This window comes from Telmatherina bonti (genome assembly GCF_933228915.1).
Source record: "Telmatherina bonti genome assembly, chromosome: 16".
In the NCBI taxonomy this organism is placed as follows: Eukaryota; Metazoa; Chordata; class Actinopteri; order Atheriniformes; family Telmatherinidae; genus Telmatherina; species Telmatherina bonti.
In genome coordinates this window covers 24,932,849-24,945,374 of record NC_136614.1, presented here as the reverse complement: position 1 = coordinate 24,945,374, position 12,526 = coordinate 24,932,849, and the positions used below count along the sequence as shown (strand labels likewise).

The 12,526-nt window shown below is 38.1% G+C and overlaps 1 protein-coding gene across 1 annotated transcript; it reads right to left on the bottom strand.

The window, feature by feature from the left end:
- Positions 1-1,519: 1,519 nt before the first annotated feature.
- sel1l (SEL1L adaptor subunit of SYVN1 ubiquitin ligase) lies at positions 1,520-11,440 on the bottom strand. Its single transcript, XM_079255899.1, has 21 exons — positions 10,920-11,440; positions 10,722-10,759; positions 9,366-9,546; positions 8,306-8,473; positions 7,806-7,911; positions 7,309-7,471; positions 7,090-7,143; positions 6,905-6,964; positions 6,736-6,817; positions 6,437-6,591; positions 6,159-6,215; positions 6,008-6,076; positions 5,698-5,775; positions 5,479-5,541; positions 5,191-5,278; positions 4,874-5,022; positions 4,425-4,590; positions 4,228-4,302; positions 2,997-3,169; positions 2,759-2,887; positions 1,520-2,623 (listed from the first exon to the last, which is right to left on the bottom strand). Exons 1-21 carry the CDS (start codon positions 11,029-11,031, stop codon positions 2,369-2,371), a joined length of 2,421 nt encoding a protein of 806 aa, XP_079112025.1. The 5' UTR covers positions 11,032-11,440; the 3' UTR covers positions 1,520-2,368.
- Positions 11,441-12,526: the final 1,086 nt, after the last annotated feature.

Below are 12,526 nucleotides of genomic sequence, written 5' to 3'. Positions count from 1 at the left end.
TGCTTGTTCTGCACATAGTCTGGATGCCTGCTTCATGTTGTATTGCCATTTGTCACCAAAGGGTGACCCACATTTCCATCTTTAGATAACCAAATATTATTTACTTTGAAAAGACAAATTGACAATGTATGCAATCTATTTATTAAGGCAAAAATTAAATCTAAAATCAGATGACAAAACTATAGTTTGTCATTATTTTGTCAGTCACAAAATGAAGTGCATAGTACCTTATTTAGAGCCTCCTTGCTGTAGTGTCGTATCCCTTCCTCATACTCCCACCACCAGTCATTGCCTGTGAGAGAAGGATTATTTTCTAATAGTCCAACTGAGACCCCTCGAACGTCCCCAAAAACCACTTCTAATACTCATTTGAGTTACAGATGTACACAGTTGATTTTCAGTTATTCACTTTGTTCCTACAGTGTACTTTTACTTCCATAAAAACACACATCTGTTGCTAAGTAACGACATTTATCTGAAACCATTTAAAACATTTTGTGTCAGAGGCTGTTGTAACAATAAATATAGACTCACTGCCCTACATGTGGTCTGCCCTCCTGCCTGTTCTAGCACTTACCTATGACAGAGCGGGACGTGAGCACACATGTTGCCACAGCAATCCAAAGCCACCCCATAGTTATGTGTATGGACCAGTCAATAGGTCACCCCTACAGACTACACAATGTGATGCTGTGTTTTTACAGCTCAGTCACTTTGTTCCCCCCCCCCCCCCCCCCCCCCCATTAAAAGCAGAGCGACAACGGGCAGGTCCAATGAGAGCCTTTCTGATTGTTTATCAACATCTGTAGCAGAATATTACTACACATACTATTTAAGACAATAATTCCTAATTGTTACCATTATAAATCTAACATAATTATTAATAAAGGTTAAATTTGCCATACTGATGTCAGAGATTACATAAAGAAAAGTTAAGTATCCAGATTATTGATTCTTTAGAAGTTTGTGATGAAAATGTCTCCAACTTTGACCAGTGTTTAATGTAAGATATGTGCTAATCATTTCTGTATCTATACCTAAAAGGAGGAAACAGTTCTCATTTCATTCTTCAGGTTCATAGACATCATGCAGATGCATAGCTTCTACATTTCTAACTTTTAGAACAAGCACAGACCGTAGAGCTGAACCAATTTTAGATTAAAAAGAAAAAAATGAAGTACAGACCATGTCAGACCCCACCATGGCATCATGTGCTTCCCTTTTGGATTGTTTATTTAAAGCCACTTGAGACAAGAAGTGTGGGTAGATCTCTGATTTAAACTTTTTTTAAGGGAGTGAAGAGGCTGACAGAAGCTGCAGTCATGTAAAAGTAGCCATATCTAAGATGGCTTTTATTTCTGCCTAAGTTAACAGTCAAGTTATTGGACTACTTTCTGAAGTAAAAACATGCATTCCACTTTAGCTGTACTGTATTTGCTCTTTGTGTGGTTTTTCTAAAATCCTTTTATTCAGTTTAACCATGAAAGTTCTCATTCCCAGCTCAATTGAACCCACTTCAGTTCATGTTAAGAACCATGACAAACACAAACCTGCTTCGAGTAAAATTATTGTATTTATTCACTCCTGTTTTCTGTCATTTAATCTGCTTAAAATGCTTGATTTTCCCCTGCTGACAAACAGCACATGGCTTTTGTATATCATAGCACTGTCACTGATGTTGGGTCAACTTCATATCAATGGGGGGGGTCCTAACCTGACAACATGTCAACATGACAAATACATGGATGAAAAATAGCAAAGCAAAAATGTATGCAAAAATTGTTCACCTGTATGAAAAAAGTGCCTAAACTGAAAAGTCTGCATACAACCGGAGAACCCATGCAGGATTGTGAAGTCTTCAACAACTAGATCAAAGCTAAAGAACAAAATTACTAAAGTTCACATTTTTGCATCTCATATTTTTAATATAAATACTGCAGCAAATTAGGACTGAACCAATAAACTCAGTGTAATTTACCCCAAAAGGAGGGGGTGGGTTGCGTGAGAAGAAACAAATGCACAAATCAAAATCCATCCTTCTAATCAGGTGAGCCTAAAATGCTTTTCATCTGGCAATCAAAGACTATTTCCATGGTGATGACACAGGTCTTCTGGCAGTGTCCTGAGTCCCAGACTAATCAGTCCCAAACCTGTGTCATCCTCCCAACGCTGCTCTGTCTTTAAGTAGCTGAAATGTCTTGGTTTCATCATTTTTTTGAATGAAGACAGGAAGTTGTGAAACAGTTTTTTTATAAGTGGAGAGGAGCAGGCAGAGTGTGAGGTTTCCACCGCAACAGCTGCGCCATGCAGTGGGGACGGCAGAGCTTTCCGTCTGTCTTCTACTGCCCTCACTCGCTCTGGCTTCCCCTTACTGCTGCTCTTCTTCCTCCTGAGCTGGCGTTTCTTCCTGAGCTTGAAGCTCCGCCTCGGCTTGTGGCTCTTCCTGAGCTGGTCTGGGAGGGGGTGCAGGGGCAGGTGGGCGAGGTGGCACTATAATTTGGTGTTGGCGCTGACGATAGGCAATGACTGTGCCTAAAAGCAGGGCAATAACCGTCATGAGGTAGAGGTCCCACTCTGGACCAAGAAGCTGGTCCAGGTCCACCTGTGTAATCAGCTCCTTCAGCTGACAGAAGTCAAAAACAAATATGATCAATACATTTTTTTCTTTTTAATGAAAAAGCTCATAGAAAAGCTAAAGAGCAGGCCAAATATTTATGTTGAAACCCAATAGCTTTAGAATATCCAGGGAAGGACTTACATTAAGGTCCTGCAGATACTGGAGAGCATAAACCAGACCTAGCTTGCACAATGCCAGGAAAACTGGCACCTGAGCATCAGGACTGGCTTCTGCGGCCATGTCATAGAAACGCTTAGCTAAATGGATATCCTGTAGAAAAAGCAACAATATTAAAGTTTATACAAAGCCCAATTAACTTTACGTATTCATACATCATTGTGTCCAAGTACAAACAAGTCAAATTAAAGTCTAGACCCACCTGTTTGATACCAAGGCCTTTCTCATGCATGTAACCCAAGTTGAACATGGCCTGGGCACCGTTCTGCTGCTCTGATGCCAGCCTGTAGTGAATAACAGCCGTCTCATAGTCCACATCGGTGCCATATCCGTAGAAATGATAGTCTCCTAGTTTTATCCTTGCCACAGTGTAACCTTAAAAGGAAAAATATATATATGAGCTTTTTGTGGTTGAAGAGGTAAGTGGATTCTGAAGTATATTTTCCTACACAGTGTAACACATTCATCTTTTCATCAACTCAACTCAACTTTATTTATAAAGCCCTTTAAAACAACCAGAGTTGAAACAAAGTGCTGTACACAATCGGCAAAAATAAAAACAGAATGACAGTATTTCAGTATATTCATGACAGTATTTTACAGTTTCTCATCTACACAGGAGAAAAACTTATCAATAAGATAAAACGTTTAGTTTTGCTGTATACTACAGTAAACAGCAGCTACATGTTATAAGAAAACTGTTCAGTGCATCATCGGCTGTATTCCAGTATAACAGTAGATAAACAACCAAAGAGCTAGCTCAACCGTCTCTCCCCTGGCAGCTGCTAAAACTGACTGGCAGACCACTTGCTGGGAATTTATCTGTTGTCATAGCTTTGGGTGAGACACTTTTGCTTATAATTGGTCCGAAAGGAAGCATATGCAATAATGAACTGAGATGGCTTTGCTGGCTGTGCGCTTTATTAAAATTGCTGTGTCCTTTAACTCCTGTAGAGTACCAGCATCAAATTTATCAAATCCTATGAGGCATAATGAGATGTTTTTTTGGCCTATGTTAACAGGAGAAATGAGGAGCAGTTAAACTGCAGCAATACATTTCCATGACATCACAGATATAAATGAAAACACCGCCAAAAGTCTGAAAATTAACTAAATCCACAGCCATAGTCTGTTCTAGCACAAAGAAGCAGAGCAGCTGCAGATCGGCTTACAGCCAGAGGCTACAAATCGTCTCTGCCCAGCCTGACCAGAGAAGTACGAAGGTCATTTCCTTTACACAGTATTCTAAACTGGGTATAACTAGACTGGATCAGCAGACCAACTGTTTGCACAGAGAGAAGAACACAAGAAAATAAAAATACAAAACATGACCAGTTCTGCAGTTTCCAAGAAACACAGACAACAAAGATAGTCAACATGCTAAAAATCTATTTGGCACACATTTAGCATAAGGAAAATGTGCTAGCACTCACCTTGTGCTGCAGCTCTGGTCCAGTGGAGCAGAGCACGAGGGTAAGTTTCATTCTCACTGAAGATCTTTGCTCCCTCTGTTTATCACAGACACAAAAAGAGGAAGCTTTAAAGGGACTAAGAGTGATGCTGCAAGTGAAACACATTCTTAAAGTCATGCAGTCTTATGGTCTGGATACAAATGTGTTGATTTTCTTACTTTGGTCCAGAATGAAGGCGACGTTGCTCTGAGCAACCTCGTAGCCCTGTTCAGCCAGCAGCAGATACTGAACCAAAGCTGGATCTGTGTCCCCCTCCTTAAAGCTGCTGTAAGCCGTCATCAACCGTTCTGACCAGCGACCGCGCTCACATACATTTTTAAAAAGCTGCAACGAGAGATATCCACAAAATGTGACAAATGCAACTGAACCCATTTCAAAATGACAAAAACTGTAAACTTGTGTTTTCCAACACTGCATTACAAATGTCAAGAAAGACTACAGCAAAAAAGACTTGAATAAATCACTGTTTTCTCAAGTGTGGAGATGGAAAAATTAGATGCATATGAATTTATATGGTTAAATAATTTCTGAACAGCAGCAGACAGGCATCATTCATCTTTCCTCTCTTTAATGTGATGCAGAGAGCAGCAACTTCAGAGTGGCTCACCTCAACGGCAGTGTGGCAGGAACGCATCACACCAGTACCAGTAGCGTGCATCTGAGCCAGATTGTAAAAAGCCAAGATATGGCCAGCCTGAGAGGCCAGGTTGAAGAATTTAAGTGCCTGCTTGTAGTCTCGCTTCACACCAATGCCATCTGGGGAAGAGAGGAAAAGAGGAAGAGCAGAAATGTGATTATGGGAAAGAAATGGACAAAAAGCTACTGAAAAACAGACAAGAAAAAAGTAAAAGCTATGGGACAGTGAAGGATGGTACGGACAAGCACACTTTCAGATGAGTGCATGTACTGTCAGCTCTCACTCACTGTAATACATAGTCCCCAGTTGGAGCTGTCCATCCACCCAGCCTTGCTCTGCTGCCTTCTGGAAGTATTTCAGCGCCAGCTCATAGTTCTGAAGAGAAAAAACAACTTAAATCACAGCTTCAGTTTCAGGATATCTGACACCGCTACGCTTAATGTGAAAACAAGTCTGATCTGCCAGACTACTTTATTTAATTTCAATTAAAAAAAAACAAAAAAACTAAAGCTGCTGTTGTTGAAGAAGAAAGAGGACTAATAACAACATTGTAAAATGTGTTAGGAAGTCCTTACCACCGGGACACCTCTTCCATACAGGTACGCCATGCCCAGGCCGCTCTGTCCCACTGGATTACCCTGGATAATATATAAGGATTAACATCTCAAAACAATAAATTTAGATTATTAAATTTGCATAATCAACTAGTTAATACAGAAATACAATGATAAGCACCAGAACAAAACACCAAAGAGTAAAACACCCCGTTGAGATGAGTCTTGTTTCATGCTTACCAGATCAGAAGCCTTCTTGAAGTACTGCAGAGCTGTCTCGTTGTTCTGAGGGAGAAACTCGCTGCCTTCTGAATACATCTGAGCGCAGATGAAATTCAAAGAAATAGTAAAAGATTTAGTGACTCTGTTTTCCATTTTCATGTCTAAGGTCCTGCAACTACACATAGACTACACATATTTAAAAGATAAAAGAATAATAAAAAGAGATAAATATAAATAGAACCAGATAATCAAATTCAAACAAAATTAGCATGAATATCAATAACAGAAATAGAAAAGGATAATGAAATAAGAAGCAGGTCTTCCTCACCTTGCCAAGGAAAGCCATAGCATGAGTGTTCCCAGCATTTGCAGCCTGGGTGAAGTAGTCATAAGCCCTCTGTTGGACAGCAGAAACAAGTCAAGTAAAGCAAAACAACCTCAGTAATTAGAGTGAATTATGCTGTCAGAGAAAACATTACCTGATGATTCTGCTCGACTCCACGTCCTCCATGCAGGTGGAGTTGGCCTAAACCCACCTGTCAGTAGAAACAAGACAATTCCCATCAGGTCTAAATGAAAACTACAGTAACCTTTTAGACTGGTGGTTCAGATAAACACAACATAAATGAGAAAACAGCAATATTGCCAAATATCTGAGAATAAATAACTGAAAATGTTGCATTTCTCAAGCATTCAAACTACTTCCTGTTTCTAATGAGAAAGACGGCAAACTAAAGATGATAAAAAGATTTTTCACCTGAGCTTGAACATCCCCTTTCTCAGCTAGAAACTGGTAATACTGGATGAGGTCCTCCTCCAGCATGCCGCTGGTGGAGCCCGGATTCTCCACCTCATCCAAAAGTCTGATTCTCTGCACAGCTGAGCCTCCCGTCAGGGACACATCACTGGCCACTGGCAATGGTGGAAAAAGATACAAAATTAGGAAAGTTGGGGGGGGAGTAGATTTGAGAAACATTAATCTTTTTTCACTAAATTATCTCCCCAGCAAGAGCATGATGCTGCATCAAAATATAACCAAGTGCACGATACACTTACCGTGATTTGCTACAAGTCTATAATGTGTTAGTGCTGACTCGCAGCTTTGGGGAACACCCACACCTCCCCAGTATCTGTATCCCTGATAAGAAAATGTATGGAGGTAAATGATTAACATTTAAGAAACCACATCTGTCAGTGAAGTCGTTTTATAAACACGTCAACTCACCAGAATCATATGTGCTATCAAGTTTCCACCCAGAGCACCAAAGGTGTAGTAGACTAAAGCCTGAAAGCAGAACATGGCTTTCAATTAAATGCATGAGAACTGGTATTAGAAAACAAAAAGCATGATTCCATTTGACTTAATTTGATATTATTTAATAAAACACATGACTGTTAAATAAAAAGTACCTTGGCTTGACTTGAGTTAACTCCAAGTCCTGCTGCATACAGGAAGCCAAGAGCCTAAAGAAAAGTTACCATTAGACGGCTGATTCTCTACACACACATACTGAAAAATGGCTCATTTATCCCAGAATGAATGTCAATCTGCATATTTAATAAGATCCAAACACTAATAGTGCATTTTTATTAAGTGACAAATAGAATTTGAATGACTTTTTTCTTTACCATCTGAGCCTTAGGAGAGCCCTCCACTGCAAGTTTCTCAAACATTTCTCTGGCCTTTGTGACATTTTGGTTTGTGTAGTCTCCAAACAGCATGGCGTATGCCACTTTCTCGATGGCTTTCTGATGGCCTTTCTCAGCTACTTTCAGCAGCTTTTCGTATAATCTGACAGAGTAGATGAGATAAGAACACCACAGGTGAAGCTGGATATGTGACAACATAGTTAGCTGAATGCATACATAACAAATAGTGCTAGGTCATCAAAAATAAACAAGGATGTGAAAATCAGAGTCACATGAGCACTGTCTGGCAATAAAACAGATGTCATATGTAGCCATAGTTTGTCAGGTATACAGAACTACATGGTAAGAAAACACTCGTACCCAGCGTTGATACCAACTGTAACCTTCAATATTTTTTTTTAACAATATGTGTCCACTTGACAGGAGACTGAAAGAAGATTGACTTTAAAGATATAAACCATCAGCATGAGACTCACTCTTTTTTCTGGCTCTTCCTGGTGGTGGCATTCAGCATGTGCAGGACGGTCTGATACTGTTCCTCAGCCTCCTCAGCCTGCAGTCTATGCTGAGCCTGCTCCTCAGCTAAGACAAAGACAAGAATATGAAAACTATATTCAGTGGGGGAAAAAAAGGTTTCTGAATCCTGGCAGATGTTAACCAGTAACACCAATTATGAAAATGAAACTATAATGTATTTTTAAGTTAGTTTTCATAGTCACGGCTGAGTTGTGGAACACAGTTGTTCACCTCTTAGTCCTGTAAGAATGCATCTATTTTTGTTCAATTTTTATCATAATATAACAAATCCAACTTTTGAGCAAATAAAATAAAACGGCCGTATTATCAGGATGATAAACACTATTTATATGACACTTAAATCCTACAAGAAATCCATAAACTGCACCCACAATGCATCTCAGTTTAGTCATAATTGTCTTGGTTCCTTGTTTTTGATGAAACACCAGCAGACACTTACTCTCACAGAAACCCCATTTCTTATCCTTGTCATAGTCATAGGTGGTTGCGCACCACAGCCGCCCATCCCCCCGCCCATCCGTAGTGCAGTCCGAGTACTCCCTCTTCTGGAAGAGGAAGGGGAAGATGCAGGGCTCTCCATGGGCTGTGCCTCCATTCACAACAGGAACTGAATTAAAGAAAAAAAAAAACATAATTGGAGCAATATTCAAGTACAAGTACAATCAACATGGGTTAAACTTTCTACAAAAATAATTTTGTAAATTTCTATTCATTTCCATCTTCATGAGAGGATTACAACAAAAACACCCAAGCATTAACCTCACAAACAATGATGTAATCCAATGCAAGATATGCTACAGGTGTAAGAAGCAGATAATTTCTCATGAGGTTTAACTGTTAACCCAATGTGGCATTGCCCTGAAACCACATAAGCCTCACCTTCTTTTGCAAAAAAGAAAGCAGGTTAACAGGTGAAGCCTTAGAAGAGCTTACAAAACAGGAAATGAATGTCAGGTTATGTATGAGGACCAATGAGTCAGCCAAAATTATCACTACAACAGTGCAGAACACTGTTTCTGCTACCGAGAGGTAATTGTTAAAAAGCTTCAGTGTTTTCATAGTTTCAGACTCGACATTCTTGGGGGAAAAAAAACCCTACAAGTTTCAACCATCTAAAATGAAATCTTAAGGTGTTTATAATAAGGATGCAAACAGAGTTGAAATATTTTTACTGAGCTTAAAAACAAGTTAAAAAGCTGCTCTTTTTGAAGATAGAAAAGCCAACGTTGACCTTAATACTTTTTTACAAGACACCTCTCATTAAGGATGCTAGAATCGATCGATCATAATAACATTTTTAATTGGCTTTAAAATCCAAACTGCTTGTTATAAAAAAAAAAAACCTCTTTCACAGATTTCAAATTAGTGGTGGCTGGTGTTTCATTTTCTACCCATTTTGTGAGTTCTTTTTCATGCAATATTTCTTCTATTTCAGTCAATGTTATCTATTGTCTTTCTTGGCTATATTGCACTTTAAAAAAAAAAAAAAAAAGGCTAACCCTCTTTAAGTTTCTCTTCAGCAGGAGGCGGCTGTTCAGGTAGGTCTTCCTTCTCCTCTCCCTGAATTGGTTTGTCCTCTTCTGACTGGGAGACTTTGTGACGAGGAGTCACTGAAGAACCTGCTACAATTTCTGGTGCAATACGAACTTCTTCCTCCTCTGATTCAGGATCATGGTACGACTGTAAATAAACAAGATATTATTATGAAATAGTGTTGACGTAAAGACTAAACTTAAATATGTGTATATAGTATACATATACATACATTTATAGTATATTAATAATCAACTGAATACATGTTTGTAATTCAAAGGTTTTGAGCATTCTCAAAGTGAAAAACTGTGGAGTCAACCTGAAGAATGGCAATTTTCCATGTACAAATAAAAAGGTATTTTTATTTAGATTAAATTCAATAGTGTCATATTATTAAGAAGTTTCTACAACAATGTCCCCAGACATATAGTAAACAACAACACATTTAAATTAAACTTAAGCTGAGACAATATCCAACTCTAACGCAGAGCTTCTCAGCTTAAAAAATGTAATAAATGTATGCACAACAGTAACTATAAAGGACCAACAATAACAGTTAGGGAGACATGCTACAATGTTTTTGCTACTTCATACATAAAAGCCAGTGATTCTCACATTTACATGACTAATCTTTTAATTTGAAATTGTATACCATCTGTAGAATATGATTTGAAAATATATTGTTTTGTTGTTAAATATGACATGCATCCTTTTACACATGCAAAGTGAAATACATGAGAAACAAGCTAAAACACATATTGTAATGTTTACCATAAACAGGTACTCTGTTGTCTGTTGCCACAAGTCTATACGTCTACAGGCATATAGCAGCAGAAAAACATGTATTTCTTAAATCAACATTGCAAACTTCAAAGCTGCTCAAGATGTGTCTTCCATGTAAAAAAACCTAAATTAACAGCAACAGGTTAGATCACCGCCTTTGTTGAGTTCTAAATTATTACAAATAAGCGCAATAGCGTAAAAATGCCAAATCACTAAATAAAAATACTTATTACCCTTGTCTTTTTTAATGCAGTCACAATTGTTTGCCAATTCGCCGCTTTCTTTCACTTTTCTAAACATTCTTCTTACTTTCAAATGAACCTACTGTCTGTTTATATCTTTTTATGTTTTACTAAACAATTTAGTTTAGCCATGTTTGCTTTTTTCTATTGCGTTACAGCTGTTAGCATAGAGATAAAACTGTAAACTTGACAAGAACAAGACATAGAAGGCACTACATGACAAGGGTAGTAGATCAGTTCAATGAATAAGCTTCCAAATATTGAAACCACTACTTTGTTCAATGCCTCATGACATACCTTCAACTCTGGACCGTCGTTTCGGTGTTGATCTTCATCTGAAATATAAATATTGCATCATCAAATATAGAGCTGTGAGTACTGAAATGGAGAAGGCTGTTCACAAAGCAGAAACAGATGCTTGCAATAGTTTAACAGTTCTAAATGTATGTCCAACTGTGATATAGTGATACAACAATGCTGAATTCTTATACTTACCAGCTGTTAACACTTTGACGTAGACAATGACCAGAATTGCCGCAAAATAAAACATTTTCACCGTCTTCAAACCTCTCTTACAGCCCATTGTTGTTATTGCCAAGCTAACCATCTGCTAGCTGCAGCTGCTATTACTTCTCTCGCCAAACATTAAGTTACAGTCGAGTCACACTCTGAATAGTAGCATAAATAAATTCAAATGCTTAAGCCTGACTAAATGCAGCCCAATTCACAGTGGATACCGACTTGGTTAATTTTAGCAACTGAAGCTGTCAAACAAGCTAGCAAATTCCAAAGCAAAGCTAAGCTAGCAAGCTAACAGGCTAGTTTTACACTGCCACATTTAAGACCAACAAGAAGGCGCAATTTCTACCGGAGACACACCTCCTTGGTCTTGAAAACAACTGCAAAGTAACTACAGAGACATTACACCATCCAGCTACAGAGACGACAGGCGGGAAGTATCGATTTAGATTTTATATGACATTTACTTCTTAACGTAGCTACCCATGTTAAGCTCCTACTACTCATCGGCACTTCCTACTCTTGCGGCTCCGCCAATCGTAACGCGCTCCGTGTGACAGGAACCAATAAGAGTAGAGTAAAGATCTTTCAGCCAATCGGGTGCATACACAGTTGTCTTTGCGCTTGATGAACTTGTCCACGACACCAAAGCATGTAAACGAAGATGACAGTGATCTGCAGGGTGGCAAAGACAGGTTTTGACATGTAGGTTCTGTAATTTTATCTCTGAAACCAAAACGTAAAAATATAAAGTCTACAAAAAATATAGGCAAAAAAACGGAGTATGCAAAGCTGAAGAATACCTAAGTGCAATAAGCTTTAATGTGTGTTTTCTTTTCTACACGGTAGCACGGGTAAATATTAATATTTAAATTGGGGTTTGAGGATATTTAATTTCAGTATGAAGACATTTAAGTTCTTCAATTAAAATTTTTCTACTGAATGTTAATACCATGCATTGCATACTAAATAAGATACTATATTTGCATATCGGGGATATGGTACTATTTCAGTCTGACTGAATAGCCAAGCCAGGAAAAAAGAAAAAGAAAATGACAAGTAGCAAAGCATCAATTTAAAGAAAATATCTTAAAAGCATTGTGCTTTTATTCCCATCTCTACTTTTATGAGTTTAAGTGGAAGATTACTCATAATTTTTATTTAAAAAAAAAAAAAAAAAATTGCTATTTATTTTCTTGAGTATTAAAATTAATTTCTTTTAGATCTTTTGACTCCAGCACCTTGGCAGACTGAAACAGGAATCTTAAGCTGGCCTTATCAGAGCTCATATTTCTAGTATGTAAATGCAGTATGCACTTAGGGACATGTTTATACTAAACAGCTAATACTGTAACTGCATGTTAAACTCACAATTTCAGACCAACTGTAATACAAAACAAGTTGTTTGTATTTAAATTAGCATCTGGAAAACTTTTAATTGTTCTTTATACTATAACTGCAATATAATTATAATTGTCCCCCTTAACTGATCATGTGTCATATTTGATGCATACTGTTTCTGAGACCTATTACATCTTGTTATGGTAAAAAAAAAAAAAAGTGTTCAAAACCCTGTTTCATTC

What these genes read in the sequence shown, in the direction of transcription:
- sel1l (XM_079255899.1), bottom strand. Translation starts at nt 11,031, where the DNA reads ATGGTTAGCTTGGCAATAACAACAATGGGCTGTAAGAGAGGTTTGAAG. An exon ending in TGATAGCACATATGATTCTG is followed by an intron (nt 6,818 to 6,904) that starts GTGAGTTGACGT and finishes TTTTCTTATCAG; the next exon opens with GGATACAGATACTGGGGAGG. An exon ending in CTATGGCTTTCCTTGGCAAG is followed by an intron (nt 5,776 to 6,007) that starts GTGAGGAAGACC and finishes ATCTGCGCTCAG; the next exon opens with ATGTATTCAGAAGGCAGCGA.